A 23,226-nucleotide genomic window follows, 5' to 3' on the forward strand; every position below is an offset into this window, starting at 1 on the left:
GTCAGTTGACTAATGGTTGGACTCGCAGACAAATTCGTGCTAGGGATTTAAACCAAGGTGTAACTCTTATCCTCCCCAGTGACTCACTACCAGCTCTAAGCTATGAATTCTTCATATCCCTGTCATACTATGAAATAAATAGAATCGCCTAGCTGAAATTCAAAAAGGTTTAAGTAACGGGTAAACATTAATATGAGCAAAACAATTTCATCCCAGGCTTTCAATGAGTCGATTAAACGCAACTAAATTCATGTAAAGATTACAAAAGGGTTAAGTATCATTTGATGAAATGGAATTTCTCAATGGAAATTTATTTTCAACAACATTCGACCACAGTACATTATGCGAATATAGTTCAAAATTAGTAGACCATTAGTGGCTGGAACAAAAATGTAACATAGCTAACAGCACTGAATTATAACTTTAGCATAAACCTGAGAAATATTATTCATTACTGTGTTCTAAAATGTAGAGTAAATGAGTTGACGTAATTTTCCTGGTGTAGAATGAATATGTTTGTGAAAAGTATTAATTTATAAGTTGTTTTTTTTTTAATGGTGAAAGAACTAGTGACACACTTTGCTGGAATCAAGCCCAAACCTGACAGGTTTCTCTCGCTTACTTTTAACAAGGTTAGGGCTGAACTTAAGACTAAGGTGGCTACGTCTACAGTAATTGATCGTATCGGAATTTTTGCTGGCCGCGGTTGGCGGTGAGTGGCCTTACCTAGTTCTTTTAGTTCGAGGAAAGGGGAAAGGGGAGGACAAAATGTGCGAAAGCACGTGACGACGAGACATGGGAAAGGTAAAACCTGAAGCCCTTGTAATTCAAATAAGGATGTGACGTTACACAGCTTGATCATGCAGGAACGCAAGTCACGAAATTCTTGAGTCAGTTTACATAGCCAACTTTACGTACTGCTGATTGGTTGTTAGATTGTTTTTTTGCCCAATGGTGCTGCATCATTTGAAACCAACATTCTGTCGTACAAGTAAGAAACAAACTGCTCTCCTGTAGCTAGGTGATAAGGACACGTATAAGAACATAAGATGAGGACGAATAATATCTTTATATGTTTATAAATATTTGTTTGTTACTTATGTATAAATGTGAATCAAACGCGACGTGACGCTGTTGCCAAGCGACTATTATATTATGAAACTATTAAGAGAGACGATATTACAGAAACCAGTCAAACTAGATGAGAGTGGAAGTTTTCACGATATTCACTGACGTGGATTTCAAGTTAGGAAAAACAAACGGTCTGTAGCGTAAGTACAGGTTTTTCTGTGTCACTCTGTGCTACCCAATAACAATACTTTTTAATATAAGGTTAGTAGTGACACGGTGATTGTGAAAGAATGTGAGGAGTTTCATACTTTAAAAAAATAGTCGTGATATATTCAAATATGTAAAAACATCGAATGAAAATAAGTGAAGAGGACAGTGTCGCTGGTTTAAAAAGCAAAGCCAGGCCAACACAATAGACGTAAGTTGTAAAATGTCAGGTATATTTTTATGAACATTATTGAAGCAGACACAGCTAATATAGCATCAGATACTAACTAGTATTTGTACAGTGAATATGATATCAGACACAGGTATGAATATCTGTTACGGAGACAAAGCAAATATAGATTCAGCTACATGTTCTTTAAACTTGACACCAAAAGGTAGTGTTCTAAAACTGAGTAGTGAATATGATGAGCCATCAGCTAATAACGTAAAAGGGATTGACGTCAGCATAAGTGGCACAACTTTAACAAGTAGTTTTATGGAAATAAATCATAAGCATTCTAGTACATTACAAAGTGAATCTTGTAATTTCCAGAACACTAACTTCTCTGCAAGTAAGGCTCACGAAAAAAGAGAAGATAATCGCCAGAACGTTGTTTATAATTCTTCACTTTCAGAAGTTAATTCAAACATCTCAAAGCATCAAATTGACTCTTATGCGAGTGCCTTAAATAAAGAGTTAGTTTTACATAAAATGAACGTTTCTCAAGAAGATTCGCAACTTTTACATTTATATTCTGCACAAGGTGTCAACGAAATGGCAGAAACTTCGTCCACAAACCTAGTCGATGATCACTTAGCTTTTGAACGGAGTACAACTCCAATTTTGGATGCTTTAGGTACAACAGATTCAGAGAGTGAAATAAATGAATGGGATGATACCCTTAGTAACATTACTGCTGAGAAACTCACAGATTTTTCAAAACTTGAAGAATACTTTTTGTGTGCCTTAAAATGTAATGACTTAGAAAACAAAAAATTTACTAGCACTGCTACCGAAAATGTTAAAACACATAGCATTTCGAGGAAAAATTTGTCTCGTGAGATATTGGATAATTTTGACCACAGGTCTAAATATTCCACTGAAGATGATAGCATGAGTGATGATTCCGTGGAAGAAAGGTCACAGTTTATATTTGCAGAGAATCCTTATGCTAATGAATTGGATTTGTCTCTTCACACTATTCTAGAAGAGAGCTGTGAGGAAAGCGAAAGAGAATCGCTCACTGCTACTCCGACAAATGATATGACGGATTTGCAGCTAGAACAATATTTTAGCAAAGCTATGGTGGAGAATAAGCTTAACTGGCATCATCTTCAAGATGAAGGGTCTGAGTGGAGCGACACGCAGTCAGAGAAATCAGGATCAACGTACAATGAAGTAAAGGAAGGAATCTTTGATGACGTGAGCCCAGCTCTACTTGCTTCGTCACGTCTTGAAAAGTATTTTACATCAGGATTACTTGGAATTGAAGCTTTCCATTATCCAGAAGATGCTGTGTTTGAAGTAGGAAGTAGCAGTGATGCTGATGAAAACATCAGCTCGCTATTAAGAACAACATCCACTCATTTCCTCTTTGATGACAATAGGGATAACGATGAACAAGATATAAGAGCTTTCTATGCTGACGACAACACTTATGACACCGTTAAAAGAAAAAAGGAAAACAATCACATAATTTCTAGTACTGAAAGTACCTTTTACGCCAGTAGTGACACAGATCTACTTGACCAGGATGAAGGTTATAGTACAGTAAACAGTGGAGAAGATAATGTTCAAAATATACAAACTAAAAAACGTAACCTGGGTGAAGTGGATCTTCAAGAGTGCTCCACTGTTATACGTCAGAAAGAAAGTACGGAAGGAAAAGTTGATAATATACAATCTGCAGATTGTTCTTTGAAAACCAACATAATCGTAGATACTAAAGAAGCTCTAACAGACTGTGACATAGTTGTTCAGAGAAGTGTAGATTTATACAACCATAATGATCTTAATAAGGAAGCCGAAAATATGGGACAATATTACAGCAGCACAGACAATATTGAAAACTTACACGACATGGAGCATAGTGTTAACAATGTCCGAACACACAACAACAATAACATTCACTGTAATGAAAATGGACGAAACAAAAACAGTATAGAAGAGGATATTACAAATATAAGAAAATGTAACTGTAGTATGCAAAATGTTGTAGAACAAAGAAGCAACGCACAAAGTACAAACAGCGCTACAAATTGGAAAATGACAGATATACAAAGGTATAACGCATTAAATGTTACTGGAGGAGATAACACTGCACTGTGTAAGAAAGTCTTACAGGAATACAATCACAGTCTACCAAATGCAATAAATGCATATACAGAACAAAATACTTTATACTGTTCTAAATTTATAAAAACAAATAAACCAACGTTTTGTGCAAATGAACTATTGAGATATAATAGTGTTGTGAACTCTAAACTGAAGTTAGATGAAACTAGTCATGCAGGGCTTGTCATACAAATACGAAATGATTCCCTTTCGCCTATGTCTGATGTCAACATAGTTTCTAATAAGTCAAATATGCAGTCAACCAATGTAGTTTTAAAACCGGAGGACTTTTCTGTAAAGAATAACATAGTTGAAAAACACTACTTGATTGGGAATGAAAACAACAGGGTTGTCAGAGGTCAAACTGAAGATGGAGCTGGTAATAGTAGCTTAGCTTCTTTCTCATCAGTGCCTGAGGATGAAATTGTCGAAACTGTAAAACTTCCTGATAGCCATGATCCATGCATGTTTGGAAATTTATATTGTAAAAGAGGTTGCAGTGATGGAATCAAACACATACAGAAACAGAATGTGTTATTCAATATTAATTCTCTTCAAGAAAAGACTCAATCACCTGACATCCAAGATTTCTTAGCTTTAGAGGAACATAAGAGTAAGTTTTATCAAATCAGAAATACCTCAGAAAATATACAGAACGAGGATATAGAAACTACACATTATTTGACTAAGAGTGATGAGCATATCAGGAACACATGCTTAGCACATAATGTCAACCTGCCATATTCTTTAGAAGAGAATGACGTCACAGAGACTCTTGCTGTACAAGACGATTTTTCTAAGGCTACGAATGACGAAGAATACAATAATTATTACAGAAAGTATATCGTACCTCGAAATAATACTCATTTCCTTGCAACGAATAAAGATATGGTAAAAAGTATGATAATCAAAATCATCCGTGTCTTATTAGATGAAAATTCGACAAAATTGGTTTGTGTGAAACACGTAGAAGGGCTTCAATCAGCGTGGAAAGTTGTTTTAGAAATAGAACTTAGGAAATTTATAGAACGTTATTTCTCATCACTTATCTGTGAAGACGCTTTTATTGAAAATGTTCAAAATAGCCTCATTGCTAAAATATTTTATGAACTGTATTTTTTTAGATCATGTAATGTTTTTCAAGGCGTACGTGACAAAACCTTAGTACTCTCTGAGCTATGCAGAAAACTTATTAAAACAATGAAAATTACAGGTAATGATAGCAGAATAGAAACTTATATATCTCACAATGAGGTGGAGTACGACACAGCTAATTCCTTGGTACAGAACTTAAGGTATAGTTTGCTAAAAAATGTTGGTTTGATTGGAGTTACCCTGCCATACGTAAGCAAAATAATTTCCCTTCCAGGCGACCGTTTTTACAATGTAGATAGTGATAATATCTATGGAGAGGATCGTGAAAAAAATCATCCACATGCTCGTAATGAATTGTCACAGACAATGAGAAGTTATAATGATAATCAAACGATTTCACATAGTTTAGACCAAATATTTGATTTTTTGGAAGACCATTCCCAGAATGATTATCCTGCATTTATACCCACAGAATCACATTTTCAGGAAGAGTGTTTTTATTCATCACCAATTAATAATATTACAGTTACAAGTTCAGTAGAAAAAGTAAACAATGAAATTGGGGAAACTAAATTTATAACAGCAGATGATACTTTAATTTCCTACTTGGACAGCTCTGTGATATCTCTTGGGAATAATAGTAACCAGGAAGAGACTCTTCAAATTGTTAACATCACACAAAACACCAAAAAGAAAAATTCCAATCTAGGCAAAAATAATGTAACTTCTATGTTAGCTTCAAATTCCGGTGATTTTTTGAACGTTAAGCCAGATGATGATCATTATGTGAAATCATCATCTCCAACTAAATTTCATACATTTCATGGTAAGGAAAGGAAAGTGGTTACACTTCAGTTAGAATGTTTAAAGACTGAGGCTTCACCTCTCTTTGAGTCACATTTTTTTCAAACATCGACTGTTAAATCACAGTCTGAAAAGGGGTTCAGTACGATATCAGTAAATAGTCAGAAGAAACCTACGGTGTCTGCACCCAGAACGGATACTGAAGTAAATAGAAAGTTAGGATTCTTTGAAAATGTAAGTCATGAACCAAAGACATTCAGCTCATTTATACCTATTCCTTGTCATAAACCTGACATGAGTTATTCTGCTGGTCAAGACTTAGAAATCAAAAACTTATCCTTGCAATCCAACAGTGCACCCAAGAACTTCACTAACAGGTCCATCCCTTCTAATAGTAACACTGAAGGTAACTTGGCTCCATCAAATGTTATAATGTTTACTTCCTTCTCCGGTCGTAGTGCTCAAATGTCTCATGATGTAACTGATACTATATCGAAACCACAAGATACAGATCCTAGGAACACCTACACAAAGACTGCTGGTTCTCTCGAATGGCCTAGATCTCCACCAACCATGATGACCATTGACAACAGCACGAACTTGACAAGTCAGCCAAACACACTTCCTAAAAAAACAAAAAAGAAATACTTCAAACATGATATTTGGCTAGATGATACCAAAAACAATAGCTTGTCACAAGAAGGACGATCCAGTTTGTTTACTCGATTTCACAAAGGAATTTTAAAATCCTGCTCAAAGCAACAGAAATTGATGTCTTCTGGCGTTCAGCGCAAATTAGCTGTTGTGAAAGGTAAACTTTTGTGTTTATATTACAATTTAGTAATTCAATTATACATTCTTAATAATTGCTTTACATTTGAGCATATAAAGAACAAAACGAAACACGACAAACTTAAATAACTGTCAAGTAGTAAAGACTAAGAGGAATATCAGAAAGAAAAAAATAGTTACACTTACTGAAGATATACAGCAGAAGAAATGTTACACAAATTTTCCTTTGCAAAGCAAGACAGTTTAAAATAGCTGTACATGTACATTACCTGTTCCCTGAATTAACGCTACACAAAAAGAAGTATAAAATGCCATGGTTTTATATACTTACAATACATTTGACAGAAGCAATTAAGTTCACATATATATTTTTTGTGTTCCGAGTAACATATACAGAATATGGAAATCTATTGGCATATAATTGTTAATTAAACACTGCTGTAAGCAATAGAACTCCAGTACTGCACAGCTGATAGGTTATGTTACCATAAAAAGACAGATAAGTACAATTATCTGCCAAGTAAGAACTAAGTATTTTTAACTGATTCATTAAAATTAAAATTTTGCATAAAAACCCCCCAAAATATCAAACCTTAATAAATTTTGCTGTGTTGGACTTTTTTGTTTGAATTTTGCGCAAAGCTACACGAGGGCTATTAGCGTTATCAGACCCTAATTTAGCAGTGTAAGACTAGAAGGAGAACAACTAGTCATCACCACCACCGCCGACTATTGAGCTACTATTTAACCAACAAATAGTGGGATTGGCCGTCACATTATAACGCCCCAAGGCTGAAAGGGGGAGCATGTTTGGGGTGATGGGAATTCGAACCCGCGATCCTCAGATGACGAGTCTAGTGCCTTAACCACCTGGCCGTGCAGGATCGTGAAGTTTGGATTGAACAAAGATTATAATGTTAAAAAATAATAGGCCTAATATTACTGTTCTATGATAAGTATGCTTAACTATCTTATGCTTCACCAGCTTATAAAATGTGTTTAATTATTTTTGTTTCTAATTTAAAAGCGATAAACTAGAAGGAATGTCAATGCCATCAATTCTTCGGTTACTCTTTTACAAAGAAAAAGAGTGATTGATTGTTACATATAACGCTCCCACGGCGGTAAGGACGAACATATTTCGTCGGTGCCGGGATTGCAACTGATGACTCGTCGAGTGCCCTGATAACCAGGCTACACCAACTTCAATGATTGTTGTAAAAACTGGATTATATAGATAGCGACCCAATCATTACAGTGTTTATGGTGTCTTAATTGGACCCATAATTTATTTATTAAAGTGAAATGCGTCATCGCAAATGGATATGCTGGATATACTGTGATTGAAATATTACTATACTCTCTCATAAAATGATAAGAAACTCAGTAAAGAATGACAAATACAATTAATTAACATCATGCTTTGCTAGCTTACAAAGTGCTTTCGTACTGTAACAAGTGTTATAACTACTAGCTTATAAAAATGGTGTTAAAACTACTACTACACTTAAATTGCCCGAACTGTCCTCAAAGTTCCGTATTGAGCAAAATGCATTGACGGTAAATAACTTGTTGTTGTTTATTTTGTTTCAGAGTGAGCCACATTAGGCTATTTACTGTTTCTACCGCGGAAAATCGAACTCCTGATTTTAGCATTGTAAGAGGGTAGAGCTAAGGGATATGGTAGACATCTTATTCCTTACAAAATTTTAAGAAAGTGAATTAAGAATGTACCACTTAAAGTATTGAGCCTGGCATGGCCTAGCGCGTAAGGCGTGCGACTCCTAATTCAAAGGTCGCGGGTTAGCGCCCGTGTCGCGCCAAACATGCTCGCCCTCCCAGCCGTGGGGGCGTTATAATGTGTCGGTCAATCCCACTATTCATTGGTAAAAGAGTAGCCCCAGAGTTGGCGGTGGGTGGTGATGACTAGCTGCCTTCCCTCTAATCTTACACTGCTAAATTAGGGACGGCTCGGTGCAGTGGGCTAACAACCTACTCACTTAAATACTTGTTGAAGAATCTGCAAGCGATTGCGGCCCTATGTTCCTAGATGGAATGTTATGGTGATAACTAACTAACTTAAAGTATGTTCTAATTCTTTTAAGAATAATTGTTTGTACAGTTAATTTAATAACTCGCACATTTTGGTATGTTATGTGTTAGTAAATAAAAATAATAGAATACATAAATAAACAACTTTTGAGTGTAGCCTCAGTATGCAAAACTTGACATTGTAAAATTTTCCAAAATGCATGTTAACTATGTTGACCGGATTTAATGTTGCTAATTGTTTCATGGCGAGAGTAATAACGAGCATTTTTAAATATAAAAATGTACAATGAAACTGAACGACTATGTTTCATTGGATATATTTTGTGGTTGTTAAAATAGTTATGTTTATAATGGATATCACGAAATGATTTTATTTTTAATTGTTATGAACATGTGGTTTTTAAGAAACTAAGGGCCCGGCATGGCCAAGCGCGTTAAGGCGTGCGACTCGTAATCTCAGGGTCGCGGGTTCGCATCCGCGTCGCGCCAAACATGCTCACCCCAGTCGTGGGGGCGTTATAATGTGACGGTCAATCCCACTATTCGTTGGTAAAAGAGTAGCCCAAGAGTTGGAGGTGGGTGGTGATGACTAGCTGCCTTCCCTCTAGTTTTACACTGCTAAATTAGGGACGGCTAGCACAGATAGCCCTCGAGTAGCTTTGTGCGAATTTCCAAAACAAACAAACAAAAAAGAAACTTAGTGCCGGACTGTGAGTAACTTGTTCTTATTACGGTGTTTCACGAATCTGATTACATCAAAATTAGTTTTAATTCTGCTTAAACACCCTCGTGACAACTTTGGTAACGAATAAAAACCAGAAACATCAAGTTAATAGTATTAATACGAAACGGTTTTTAGACACTTTCACAAAAGGAAGCTTGTGAAAAAGACAATGTTAACAATCAATGTTCTAACACCCTGTACTTGTATTTCGGTAAATCATTTACATTTTTTATTTCCTTCTTTTTTTGACTATTTCAAAAAACTTGAGACATCTGCTGTAATTACATATTCAGAAACACGATTCACTTAACAACAAACGTATATTTTTTAATTTCTTAGAATATTTAATTGAACGAATTATAGTTTCCTTTAGTTGATAAAAATAACTGGCTTTAACTTCAAAGCATATGTTTAAAACGTTCTTTAGTGTGCTATAAAACGTTTTGTTTTCGGTCGTTAGATTTTTTTATTTTTTGTTCAGGTGTTATGAACTTTTTTTTTTTAGATATGATTAGCCCTCATATAAATCTAATAATTTTCCTGTGTGCTAAATATAAATAGGTAAATAACACTTATGCATATATGTGTGTGTGTGCTTGTTTGTGTATATACAAACACACAGGGGGTTGAGAGTAGTTTATATCAAAACAATTGTCAATAAGTTTGTTGTTAAGTGTAAAGCTGCAAAGCTAATTCTGCTACTTCCACTGCGGGTATCGAAATCCGATTTTGACGGTATAATCCTTTAGATTTACTACTGAGCTATTGGAGGTCTATTTTCAATAATAAGATTAACAAGATACAAAGTCGATATAACAGTTGATGTAAAGTCGCGATGGAGCAGAATGTATCATCATGACATTGTTTGTAATTTGTGATGATCGCTTTTCTCACACATAATATTCATTTACTGACATACATCGAAGATTTAGAACTTGCAAGTTCTGGGAAATTGTTTTAGTTAATGACATTGAAAACAAAGGAAGGTTCATCAACTTGTAACACAGGAATCATTCGGAAAGAGACTTTTAACAAGTCGTTAATAAGCCAAGGTGAACCAAATGCAACGTCTAGTAACAAGTGGGAATCTATAAAGTTCAATCAGAAAGGCTACACACGTACTCCAAGCGACAATAAACAAAAAGCTTTTTCGTCTGGAGAAACGACACAAATCACGGTTACACAAGTTGCTCTCACTACATGTACGTCAGCAACACCACCTCCAACTTTTTGAGTGCTCTTGTCAGAACTATTAGTAGAAGTTTTGCAATGTAGTAATCCTACACATAATAACACGTTCATTCTATCCATTAATTTAAATACATATACAGATAGGATGTTTTGTGTTAATTCGTTCCATGGCAAATAGTTTTGTTTTTTCTAATGTTTATTCTTAATAAATCCGGAAGTTGTTAATAACTGAAAATAGCCAGCTATTCATAAATTTAAAGTTTTTTTCAAATATTCAAGTAAACGTTTAGTCATGAGTGGAAATTATGTTTTTTTTTTGTTTGTTTTTAATTTCCGTAAAGCTACATGATGGTTATCTGCGCTTGCCGTCCCTAATTTAATAGTGTAAGACGAGAGAGAAGGCAGCTAGTCATTACCACCCACCGCCAACTCTTAGGCTACTCTTTTCCCAACGAATAGTGGTATTAACCGAAACATTATAACGCCTTTACAGCTGAAAGGACGAGCATGTTTGGTGTGACGGGGGTTCGAACCCACGACCCTCAGATTACGAGTCGAGTGGCTTAACCATGCCGGTCGGGAATTTATGAAAGCTATTCACCGCAGTGTACATACCAGGAGTTTCATATAGTTTTTCTTGTACAATTTCTAGATTATCAGATATAAAAAATATTATTGTTTTTATAAAAATTGGTAACACTTTTAATGTTGTATTATTATGAAAAGGTAAAGGGTAAATTGATATATTTGTAATTTTTTACAATTGTCGTTAGGCCCACAAATATCATAAGCAAGTTGTCCAAAACCTTTTCATAAAAGAGTTTAACATCCTTAACAAACCCTTTCCATAAAGAGTGTAAAACCTGATTATAGTCCTGTTAAATGTGAAATACGTCAAGATGTGTGTTTTAAATGCTTATTAAAACACTTTAGATTGTAGTTGTTCTCTCACTACATGTAAAATACTTGCCAAAATAAGGTAAATAGGGACAGAACAAATTTATAACTAAAAGGAATGTTAGAAAAGTTGAAGCTTTGTCATCACCAGAAGAAATTCTGCTCAAACAGCAAGACTGTTTACAGATAAAGTGGCTAAACAAGTGTTGTTCGTTGAGCTAATCTATAATTGTCCATTAGGACGTATGATGGTGTATATATTTGCATATTTTATATATTGTACATAACCTGTAAGGAAATAAACAACAAAAGCAAGTTATATATTAATAAATACAAAAGTTGGAAATAACTGAAAATAGCCAGCTATTTATAAAGTAGTTTAAATTTTCCATTTATAGAAAAAAAATTATAAAATAAGGATACCTAAATGGTAATCAGAGTTATTCAAAAATCAACTGAAACTGAAGAAGAAAACAATGAGCTATATTCATCATTTTACAGTGATATCCACAGTAGTTGAATACGCTATTTTAAAACCATTTTGTAATCTCACTACCTTATTACAGTCCATATCGTCAAGTCTCGTCATTCATTCCTTATCTTGCATCTTGGCAATATCCATGCAGCGTAGTTTCTGATTCAAAGGCTCCATAGGAAAGCTGTTCAAAGTACACAATTATTCTATATATACTTTCCATAAGCTATCTAGTGTACGAGAACAAGGATTTTTCAGAATTTGTTTCATTAGCTAGAGCACATAAAAATCTATATGTACTGCATCTGGCACCTTCACTGATATGTCTTCGTTTGGAATGGCATGAATTCTCGTTTCATTCTCTCGCTGCTTCGGGTTTTCGAAGGTTGGTCGATTATTTCTTGATTGCAACATTGTGCACGTCACATATGACACTTTCAGACGTGGATGCTTATTGAACATATTTCTCACTGTTGCCTGTCTTACATGATCAGCCTTGAGTACTAATATTTGTGTTTGTAGAATCCCTCCTGTTACAAAATACCACACGTTGCTAGCCACGAGTGGCACGACTAGATTATCCTTCCTGGTATCCTAACTGATCTGTTACATACAAAGGATATCTCCGTTTTAGAAATTATAAATTCTCTATAAGAAAACATTTTTATTATTTGTGTGAGCATGAATATTTTACATCAGGAAAACAGTTGCATAACATTCAAAATGTAGTTATGATTCAGCCACTCAATCGCAATATTTTATGTGCTGTGTTTTTCACGTGACTAGTTTATATCCAAATTCAACCCTTTGCGTTAACATGGATCCCTAATAATGCAACTAAATACAATTAACGTTAAAAGTTAAAAAAGTTATAAAAGAAGAATTGGTTTTGTTTCTTCCTAAGCACGAAACTACACAATGAGCTATCTGTTCTTTGTCAAATGCAAATATGGATACCATATTTTTAACGTTATAAGTTAGATTTACCGCTGAATAACTAGGAAAGTTATTTAAAAAACAAATTATTGGTAAAAATCTATAATGATATCCATATTATTAGAAACAGTATATCATTACAGGTTATCAGTAAATGTTTCGCAATTTTTCCTAAAAAATCACAGAAATGCGATTTTCCATATAGCCATTTGTAACTTTATCTATTTATTGAATTTAATTTTCGCGCAAAATTTCTCGAAAGGTATCTGAGATAACCGTCCCTGCTTTAACTTATAGATTGGAGGGAAAGCAGTTACACTGTAACACACACACACACATATAACTTTTGGGTTACTATTATTTGACCGTTAACAATTATGGGCCTCAAACCTTGAACCCTCAGATTTACAGTGCTGTCATGCTAATCATCAAGCCTCTCTCAGCCGTCATAAAAATATGTCTTAAATTAAATAAGGTTTGGTTTGATTTCGCGCAAAGCTACACGAGGGCTATCTGCGCTAGCCATCCCTAATTTAGCAGTGTAAGATTAGAGAGTAGGCAGCTAGTCATCACTACCCACCGCCAACTCGTGAGCTACTGTTTTACCAATGAATAGTGGGATTGACCATCACATTATATCGCTCCAACGGCTCAAAGGGCGAGCATGTTTGGTGTGATGGGGATTCGAACCTACGACCCTCGGATTACGAGTCGAGTGTCGTAACTACCTAGCCACATTAAAAAGGGAAATAATACAAAATAAAATTAAGAAAAAAACCTATGTGTTAATTGCAGATTGTAAGCTTTGATTTCCTTATTAAAGCTGTGCAGAATGTACTCTAAGTAACCTAATTGTAAAGTAATAAATGATTCTACAAGATAATGGGTATGTCTTGTTTCGAAGAGTCTTTCAACTTTAAATATATTCTTAATCGACTAAAACATAAAGCCTTAATGGTCAGCTCTGATGTAATCTCCCTCTTCACAGAAGTCCCAACAACTGCAAGATAGCTTTCGAACTTTATATCCAAGACCCCAATCCATTGATACAAATCCCCAGCAATCAATTAACAACCCTTATAGAATTAACTACCACCAAAACTACCCACAAATAAATGGCCTAAGAATAGAGAATCTCACGTCACCAGTTCTAGTCAACATTTTTATGACATAGATTGAATCACAAGCGATCAATTCAGCCTTACACTCACCACTGTACTGGTACAGGTATGTTGATGATACAATTGCTGGATTGACATCCACAGAACGCACTTAGTTTTTTCAATCACTTTAACTCCATATACCCCAACATTAAGTTCATCTGTGAATAGGAAAAAAACTTACCAAGTAACATTTCTTAACCTCAAAATCATTAGAACTGATACACAATTTAAAACACACACCTAAGTTTTTCAATCACATTAACGCTATACATCCCAACATCAACTTCATATGTAAACAAGAAGAAAGCAATCAAATATCATTTCTTAACCTCAAAATTACAAGAACTTATACACAATTTAAAACAGAAATCCACAGAAAAATCACCCATACTGGATTATACATTCCTTGGGACTCAGCACATGAAAAAAAACAAAAACTCAACATATTAAGAAACCAAATAAACACAGCCATAAAACTGTGCTCACTTGATAAAATTAATGATGAAATCAACAAAATAAAACAACACTTCATCAACATCAACAAATTTCCTCAAAAAACCGTGGAAAAAATTATATGCACACACCTAGACCAACAACAAACTATAAAACCTTATACTGCTGCATACCATATGTTCCCGACATTAGCGAAAAAATAACCAACTTTTGGTAAAAACTTATAACAAAACACAACATTCCAGTAGACACCAAATTTATTCAAAAACCATGTTCAAAACTAAAGTCCATACTATGTAAAAACTACACTGACAAACACAACACCAACATAATTTATAAAATACAATGCAATAACTGCCACCACTTCTATATTGGAGAAACAAGCAGAAAAATGGAAACTAGATTAAAAAAACACAAAAAAACACCTTCACACGTTTTTGAACATTGCAAATCAAATAAACACAACATAACCATAGAAAATTCCCAGATACTAAGTAGGGAAACAAATATAAACAAACGCAAAATCAAAAAAGCCCCATTTATACAGCAACTAAAACCAAAATAAAGTAACACCTTTATACCTATACTAATTAATAACCTAACACTCACCTGCAACGCCCCCTACAAATCCAGTACCCGTTTATACTTTCGTCCCTTAGACACTGTTTAGTCTTCGAGCACCCCAGGGGGATTAATGTTTTGTGAGAAATTTTAATCTTATCCCTAAACACCTGCCATAATTGTACGTATGTGTCCGTCAACGATCACACTCAAATTCTCTCTTAACCAGAAAATGACCTAGGAAGGTCTAAACGTTGTTCTCTCCTTATCAATAACAGTGTTAAAACCCATAACAGCTGTTCTGAGATACAAGTCTGCATACTGATGATGTTTCAGTCAATACTATAAAGATTATCTAATTATGGTAATATTTGAAAACTTTTCAGTGTTTATACTTGTTAATGATGATTTTGATTCAATCTCCTGAAAAACAATTGTTTATCTATTTATAGTTTACGATGTCTGTATTGTACCTTTCTTTTTAAAAAAACTCGAAATACAATCATTTTCTTTTTTTTTCTACTACGAAATGCACACTGCTCTATTTATTTCTCCAGCTTTCTTAATTTCTAATTCATAATTTTCAGACAAAATCAACTTTTAAAATGTATTTTACGTTAATTTATATTCCCCCTGCTACTACAGCGGTAAGTCTACGGATTTACAACGTTAAAATCAAGGATTCGATTACCCGCGGCGGGTTCAGCAGATAGCCCGATGTGGCTTTGCTATAAGAGAACACGCATACCTCATATTTATTTACCCTAAAGTATTATCGTTCAAAAATAAACAAATAAAAATTTATGGCACTTTTGTATATTTTCTTCCTCGATAATTTTTACATTGTCGTCAATTTTAAGTGTATAAATTATATTAGTATGTTTTTTTTCTTTATTTAATAATATGATACCTGTTCTCCGACTAGCCATTATTTTGTTTCCGATCATAAAGCAGACAGATATTGAAGGATCATATGGATTAAAAACTTTTACTAATTCCTCACAAGCTGAATTTTGTGTCAGTTTACTTCCATGACAATTATGTAGACAAACAATGTGCAAACAAGATTTTATGTAGCTTTTAGATATGAATGATTTTTGACATACTTCGGAACCCATCAAAAGCCTAATATATTTCTTGAAAAGTACTTTTGCTTATTTTACTATTCCAAGTTGTCATAGTTGATTCAAAAATAAAATCAGTAATATGTAGAAAAATGTTTTGTCTCAGTAAACACTTTAGGCATCTTACGATATTATAAAGGTAGAAATGTCATAACAAAACGTATGCTGATAAATAAATGGACAATAAATATGTCGAAAGCGTGAAGTACCTAAATTTGTTGTCTCTATTGCTTGTATCGCTAGAAAGCGTATATACCCATAATCAACTGTTATAACAGTGTATGTTTCGTATAAATTAATAGTTTGACAGATTGATAAAATTGAGTGTTATAATTCCTCCAGACCCTGAACGTTGTTAGATCCTTTGTATGTTTACTTTGCAATGACAGTGTTATCTTCACATCTAGAACTGAAAGTTTGTCGCTAGGATATTATCTTGGTTCTTTATCTGTCTTCTCAGTACGTGCAACAATTGTTAGTCAGTATTAAGAAGAAAAAGTTACTAAACAGCTATCACACATTAAACTACTGACTTCTTTCATAACTGTGTTCCAGTGGCAGACATTTGGTTCTTTACAGTTCGAGTTAGCTACTCATGTTTACTGCCATTCTAAAAAGTGTTTTCGGTATCATATGAAACGTTTTGAATGCCACTCTTTTACACAAACTTGTTTTGTTACGTTTTGGATATAATTTGCTTTTAGCAAAAAATTTAGGGTACTTTGAAACTGTTTTGACGTATGTGGCTTAGGAATCGTTTTTAAAGACTACTTTAGTAACTGGCATCCATTAGTTTCTTCCAGTAAGTGAAAATGAAGTACCATACTTTTACTAACCCAACAGATTTGAATGAACATGAAATGTATATAAAAAAAGATAATACATTTTTAGATTTGTGTTGTTTATGCTTAAGAAAAACGGAACCACAGGACAATTTTATTCCTATGGGTAAGTTTTATTTCAGTTATTATTGTAAACACAAAGCTATCCAGTGTGATTGTGTCTAACGCAAGTATCGAAGCCTGTTTACAATGGTTTACGCTGAGCTACTGGGAAATATTACATTATACAATTGTTTGTTCATTTTGAATTTTGCGCAAAGCTACATAAGGACTATCTGGACCAGCTGTTCCTAATTTAGCAGTGTAAGACTAAAGGAAAGGCATCTAGTTATTACCACCCACCGCCAACTCTTGGGCTACTCTTTTACCAACGAATAGTGGGATTGACCGTAAATTATAACGCCCCACACGGCTGAAAGAGTGAACATGTTTGGTGCGACGGAGATTCGAACTCGCGATTCTCGGATTAGGAGTCGAATGCCTCAACTGCTTGGTCATGCTGGGCTTATACAATGTTTCTAGGATAATTAACTTTTCGTTGTTTTTTCACGGTGTTCACTGTCACTAGTTTATTAATTTTATTGCAAGTATTTTCATCTCAGGTCCAAAGACTATTGTAATTTTCTCTTAATGGTAAAAGTTATAACTTTATTTTCTGTCTGTGTGGCAAAGTAGTTCTTCTTTGCAAAAATAATTTTGATCAAAATATCTCACTCACTCTAGAAGCCCCCAGTGGCATAACAGTACGTCTGCAGATTCACACCACTAGAAAGTGGGTTTTGATACCCGTGGTGGGCGGAGCACAAGTAACCCATTGTGTTAGCTTTGTGCTGAATTCAAAAATAAAATAAACAACACACAAAAATAAACTTTCTATAGAAAATTATATGGATTATGATAAGGTTAAAGTAGCTATTCTCAAAGCATACGTGTTAGGACAAGAGGCTTATCGCCAAAAGTTTCGAGGTTATTGCGCCAAGATAGTCAGACTTACATGGAATTCGCCCATAAAACAAAGATTACTTTGATCGATGGTATAATTCTATGGCTACAGGCAACAGTTTTGACAAATTAAGATAACTTCCAATTGAGGAATTGAAACGCTGTACAGGTGATGACTTCAAAGCTTGGATGAAAAGAAAGTTGAAATACTGCAGAAAGCAGCTGTTCTTTCTGATAATTACATTTTAACACATAAAACCACTTTTAATAAAAAAATACATTCCTACCAATTCAACAAAAACCTGTATCTGTTCACTCCAATTCATGTTCACTTAAGAATTTTTTTTAAAAATCTAACTTCTCTAGTTCGAATTGTTTCAACATTCAGGATAAAACTCATCAAAATAATCAAGGTCTGTGTACTATTTCTGTAAAATCCTGGTCATGTTATGTTTGATTGTTGGTGTTTGAAAAATAAAAATAGGCAACACCCAGTGTGTTTCTGTCCGTATGTGGACGTAGTTTCACTAGATCACCCGATGCTGTTGATTTGGCCACTAATGTAAAGGTTTATGTAGTTAGGGAGTAATTTAGACCTTTTGTGTCTGTTGATCTTGTGTCTTTGACAAATTACACTACTGATCCCATACCCATACATATTATACGTGATACTGGGGCAACTCAGTCATTGTTATTAGATGGTGTAATGCTTTTAGATTTAATTCTGCCACTGGTGAGTTTAATATTGCTTAGGGTATTGAGGGTAGCTTTGTTAATGTTCCTCATCATAACATTTATTTAACATCAGACCTAGTTTTGGGATTAACTGTGGTTCGAGTAATACCTATTCTGCCAATTGAGGATGTATCATTGTTGTTGGGAAACAATTTGGCTGGGAGAAAAGTTGTTGATGAACCCAAAATGGTAAGCGAGCTGATCATTGTTTCATCTTAGGATGATGTTGTTGTTGAAGATGATCCAGACATGTTTCCCTCATGTGCTGTGATTCAAAGTCACGTAAATAAATTAAGCTAAAAACAAATGATAGACACTTGTTCAGAGGATGATATTATAGATTTGTTTCAAACATTTTTTTGGATCTTGTGAATAATTGTCCTACCAACAATTTATTGATAAGTGACGATAATGAGCGTGAGAAATCTGATTCAACTGGTGAAGTTCCGTTTTCTAGAAGTAAACTGATAACTGAGCAAGAACAGGATCCGCAGATCTCTTCACTTTTTAAATATGCATTCACAAAGAATGAACTGGAAAAATGTGCCAGCTTCAGAGAATTGGGCTGTTGTTTATCAAATCGTTGTTCCCAAATCATATCACTCTGAAATATTGAAAGCTGCCTATGAGCTCTATGGCAAGATGTTTCCCTGTTTTGTAAAACTTGTCATACATGTTAAATGATTGGTAAACATAACCAAAAAATTCTTGTTGCTCCTTTGAAACGTATCTTAACTTTTCAAGATCCCTTAAGCCAAAAAGATAACATTAAGTACTTTCAAGTGTTATGCAATTTTATTATCATAAAATTAGTTGTTATGAGTGTGTTGTATACTGTTATAATTTTTGATATCGTATATTTCTTTGACATTGTATTGTATTTAATGTATTATTATAAATGTATATATATATATATCGTAGTTTAAAATTACTTAACACTATTTTATAATTCTCTAAGTAGGGAGTTGAAACAGATTTACTCTTATACATTTATTTTAATATTTGAGTTTATTTCTGTTTGATGCATGTGGCATATATTGTTGGATGTATATTACGCAAGTTTCATCTATTCTCTAACTTTGTAGAAAATTATTGAGAGTGAGAATGAACAATATATGTTTTACGAAAACACTGGCATTCTTCAAATATTTTTGAACGTTTGAGAATCTCGCCTAATTGGTATATAAAAGCTAGCCATTACAAGACGCTAATAGACAGTAATAAAATATTACTGGTCAGCTACAGTAAGTAAATTATGAGCCTCGGAAGCTATAATTGTGATTAAAGCTTATTAACCGAAAAACTACAAAAAATTGACCAAGAACGTTTATTGATTTCAAACATTACAAACTTCAGTGAGTTAACTTCGTACGTTAGAATTTCTACGAAAACATTAGATATTTTCATCGGTGAAAAGTTAGCTTATAAACTGCGTGAGACCAGACAAGAAAAGAGCTAGCTTGCATTCTCGCCAAGTAAAGTGTATCTGTGAATCAACTCAGAATAAATAACCTTTCCGTGAATGTTGATAAAATACAAAGTTCCAGACCGGATAGAATATTGTTTGTATTATTTTGTATATAAACCATTATTTGTTATAACAGTTATCATAAGTTTGTGATGACGAGAAACCCACTTGAAGTAACAATGTATCTCAAGACTGCTGGTATGGATATTAAAGCTTTTATTAAACTAAAGTAGAGAACAACTTAAAGATGACCTAAGAAGGTCGAAGCGTTGTTCTCTACATTATTTTTTATAAAAGTTTTATTTAATACCCATACCAACCGTCTTGAGATACATCGTTATTATAAATTGTGTTGTCATTTACACACAGAAATATATTTCTGTTAAGAAAGAAAATTGTGTATATCAATCTCATTTGCAAATATCATAAATTTAATAAATATTAACATTTTTTAAGTTATAATTTAAAATAAAAAATTCCAGCTACTTGAAATCAGAGATTTGTCTAAGATAAATTATAATACGTAACAACAGTGAATGATGAATTGCTTTATATAGCCACTTAATTTACGGAAAATTGTCTAGTTTTAAATATTCATAAGTCACAGTATATGATTATTTTAAAGGAACGGGTTAATGCCAGTTTGTAAGTGAATAAGTGAATGAAAATGCTTTATCCAGGGTTGATTCAATTAGAATTACTGGAGCTTTTATTCGAAAAAATCTTAGATGAGATAAACAAATAGGAATAAATCTAAAAAAAAACTCACTATTGTGACATGGTATAAAAAAAGAGGTTACACTTCGAGCACTATCAAATTTACTACACAATATTTTATATTGAAATGACTTATTTTGTATGTGTATGGGATACAAATTTCTCTGCATTAAAGCCAATCTGGTTATTACAGAGTCTTAAGGCTAATTATTGGTCTCCTGTATGTAAAATCTGTAACTAACAAATGTAAAGAATATGAAGTTTTAACTATTTATTGATCTGTGTTTATCTATTCATTTGTATTGTAAAGCATATTGTTACAATATTTAATCTGATTTTAGCTTGTTACCTTTATCTAAAGATAGTTTATATCTTTATAAAACCAAAACAAACAAACAAAAACTGTATATTTGTCCAAAAAGTAAGTCCCTTTTGAACTCCAAGTATCTTTTTATGTGACTCCGATTATTCTAAATAGAATTATATTAGAAAACTGGTTAACTTCCAGTAATAAGTTATTTAAAAAATCCAATTATGTATATTCTAATTACTCTACGCTTGATTTAATATTTGGATAACTATTGTGTATAGTTGTTTTGAATTTTGTGTTTGCATTTTCTATAGTTACTTATCCATTACTGCAATACCTTTATTAAGCAATAAAATAATAAGAAAATATCTTCCCATAATTTACAACATATCTTCAAAAACTTTTAAAGAACTAATGTTCAGTCTGAAGAGGAAAGGGGTTCACATGTCAAAAGTACCTGGTGGTATGGACCATTCCGAGATCTTACATGGGCCTCGGGGAAAAATTGGTGCGAGAACCCTCCTCTCTCAGACCCATAGGGGCCGTAGGTTCGGTGGAAATATTCTCGCCCTCTACACCCTGTTGGTAGGCGTGGTGGCAAATCTTCTTTCATTTCACTGTTACGCATTTAGTGAAATACGTAAACAATACAAGAAAATTAATTTTAGTTATTAGTTTATGGATATTCACCTAAATTAAGAGAGATTTTTGAAAATGTTTTGATAAACTTGTTTTCAAAAAAACTTCAAAGATAAAAGTCCAAAGGGGTGAACCTCGGGAAACTCTTCAGGAGTTGTCATTTTACTCAAAAACAGGACCGGTCTTGAAGTCTGCAATAAAACACATTCATAAATAATAATGATAATGTAAGTAATAACAATAATAAGTAACTTCAAAATTGTAAGGTTGATTGAGAGTTTCATTCCTTATCTGATCAATTATGAGACAGAAATAAACGTTTTTATACGGGTTTCATTTGCTTTATAACAATGACTTAATAACGTTCTGCTTCCAGGTTAGGAACAATAAATGTCTCTGGTCATTTGATGAAAAAATGCATCACCACCAAACTGTACGATCTGACGAAGTCCGCTAATTCGAAACGCCATTCTTTTTTAAATAAAAATATTTAAAAACTTGGCGATTTTTCAACCTTTTAAATAGACGGAAGTGTAGTAAAAAGATGTATATATGTATATATATATAGGCTTAATCTGAGTAACTTGAGCTTACTAAGCAGATATACACAAACGGATTTCACCTGAGTAACTAAAGTTTATTAAACAGATGGAGAAAAACAGGCTTAATCTGAGTAGATGTTTGCTAAAGACACACACGCAAACTCAGTCTAAGTGGCTGAAATTTACTAAACACGTGCACAATCATGGTTTATTCGGAGAAGCATCAGTTTATTAAGCAAATAACTATATACACATGTGGTTATCAAAGTAGCAGAGGTTTATTAGAGATATACACACACACATTTAATATAAGTAGCAGATATTTTTATAAAAAGTAAATTCATGAACGTATTTTGAAAAAATAATATAACAGATGCGTAAATTCTTTCGCTCTTTAGACATTAAAATATTTGTTGCGTTCCGTACAATGACGCTGCTTAAACTAAGACATAATATATAATAATTTAGATGTATTATAATTTATAATTTATATTATAATAGGCAATAAAGTATATGTTAGTTGTTTTACTGAAATATATACTTTACGTGCCGATTTCAGCCACTAAAATATATTCAATCAACTTATTCTGATTTGCTTTCTTTAATAGAAAATCTGTCCTCTTCAAATTCTAAGCTTCAAGGCTGTAGTGATTGTTCGTCAAGTGAAACCAAACGTCAAAGGAGAGGAGGTAAACAGTTTCATGAGGGCAGAGATAATGGTGATTTCATGATTCAAACTATGCCCCTTCCAAAAATATCAATATCCCAGTATGAGGTAAGATCATTATCTGTAATAAGAAAACAAATTGTAAACATTTCTCACAAATTTCAAGCTTCTAGTAAATAGAGCTATGTTACAGTAGAGTGTTCTATACTTATAATGTGCCTGCTGTGTCTGGCTATGAGTTTTCTGCACTCAGAGTGTGATCATAGCTAGATCAAATATATAGACTTGTTATTATAGTAGAATGTCTAAACTTTCAATCTACCTAATTTATCCTGGCCGAAACTTTCGTTTGAAAAGTTGGAGATAAGAATTTTCCGTGAAATTGGGGTATAGAAAAGGATATTCCTTAAAAAATAAAGAATAAAAGGCTTCTTTGCTGTGTTTTTTCTTTTTTATCTTATATCAATGCAAAATATTTACTAAA

The 23,226-nt window shown here is 33.6% G+C and overlaps 1 protein-coding gene across 2 annotated transcripts in view; it reads left to right on the forward strand.

Annotated features, from left to right (window-relative positions):
• The first annotated feature begins 629 nt into the window (after positions 1–629).
• LOC143229158 (uncharacterized) overlaps positions 630–23,226 on the forward strand; it is a 72,835-nt gene continuing 50,238 nt past the window's right edge. The window contains exons 1-2 of one of the 2 annotated variants that reach the window (XM_076461068.1): positions 630–6,323; positions 22,684–22,850. In XM_076461068.1, coding sequence (XP_076317183.1) covers positions 1,586–6,323; positions 22,684–22,850 — 4,905 coding nt within the window. In that variant the 5' untranslated portion in view covers positions 630–1,585. The remainder of the gene's footprint in view (positions 6,324–22,683; positions 22,851–23,226) is intronic. The other variant, XM_076461066.1, reaches the window with a different exon arrangement.

Source organism: Tachypleus tridentatus, chromosome 10 (assembly GCF_004210375.1).
Source record: "Tachypleus tridentatus isolate NWPU-2018 chromosome 10, ASM421037v1, whole genome shotgun sequence".
Lineage (NCBI taxonomy): Eukaryota > Metazoa > Arthropoda > Merostomata > Xiphosura > Limulidae > Tachypleus > Tachypleus tridentatus.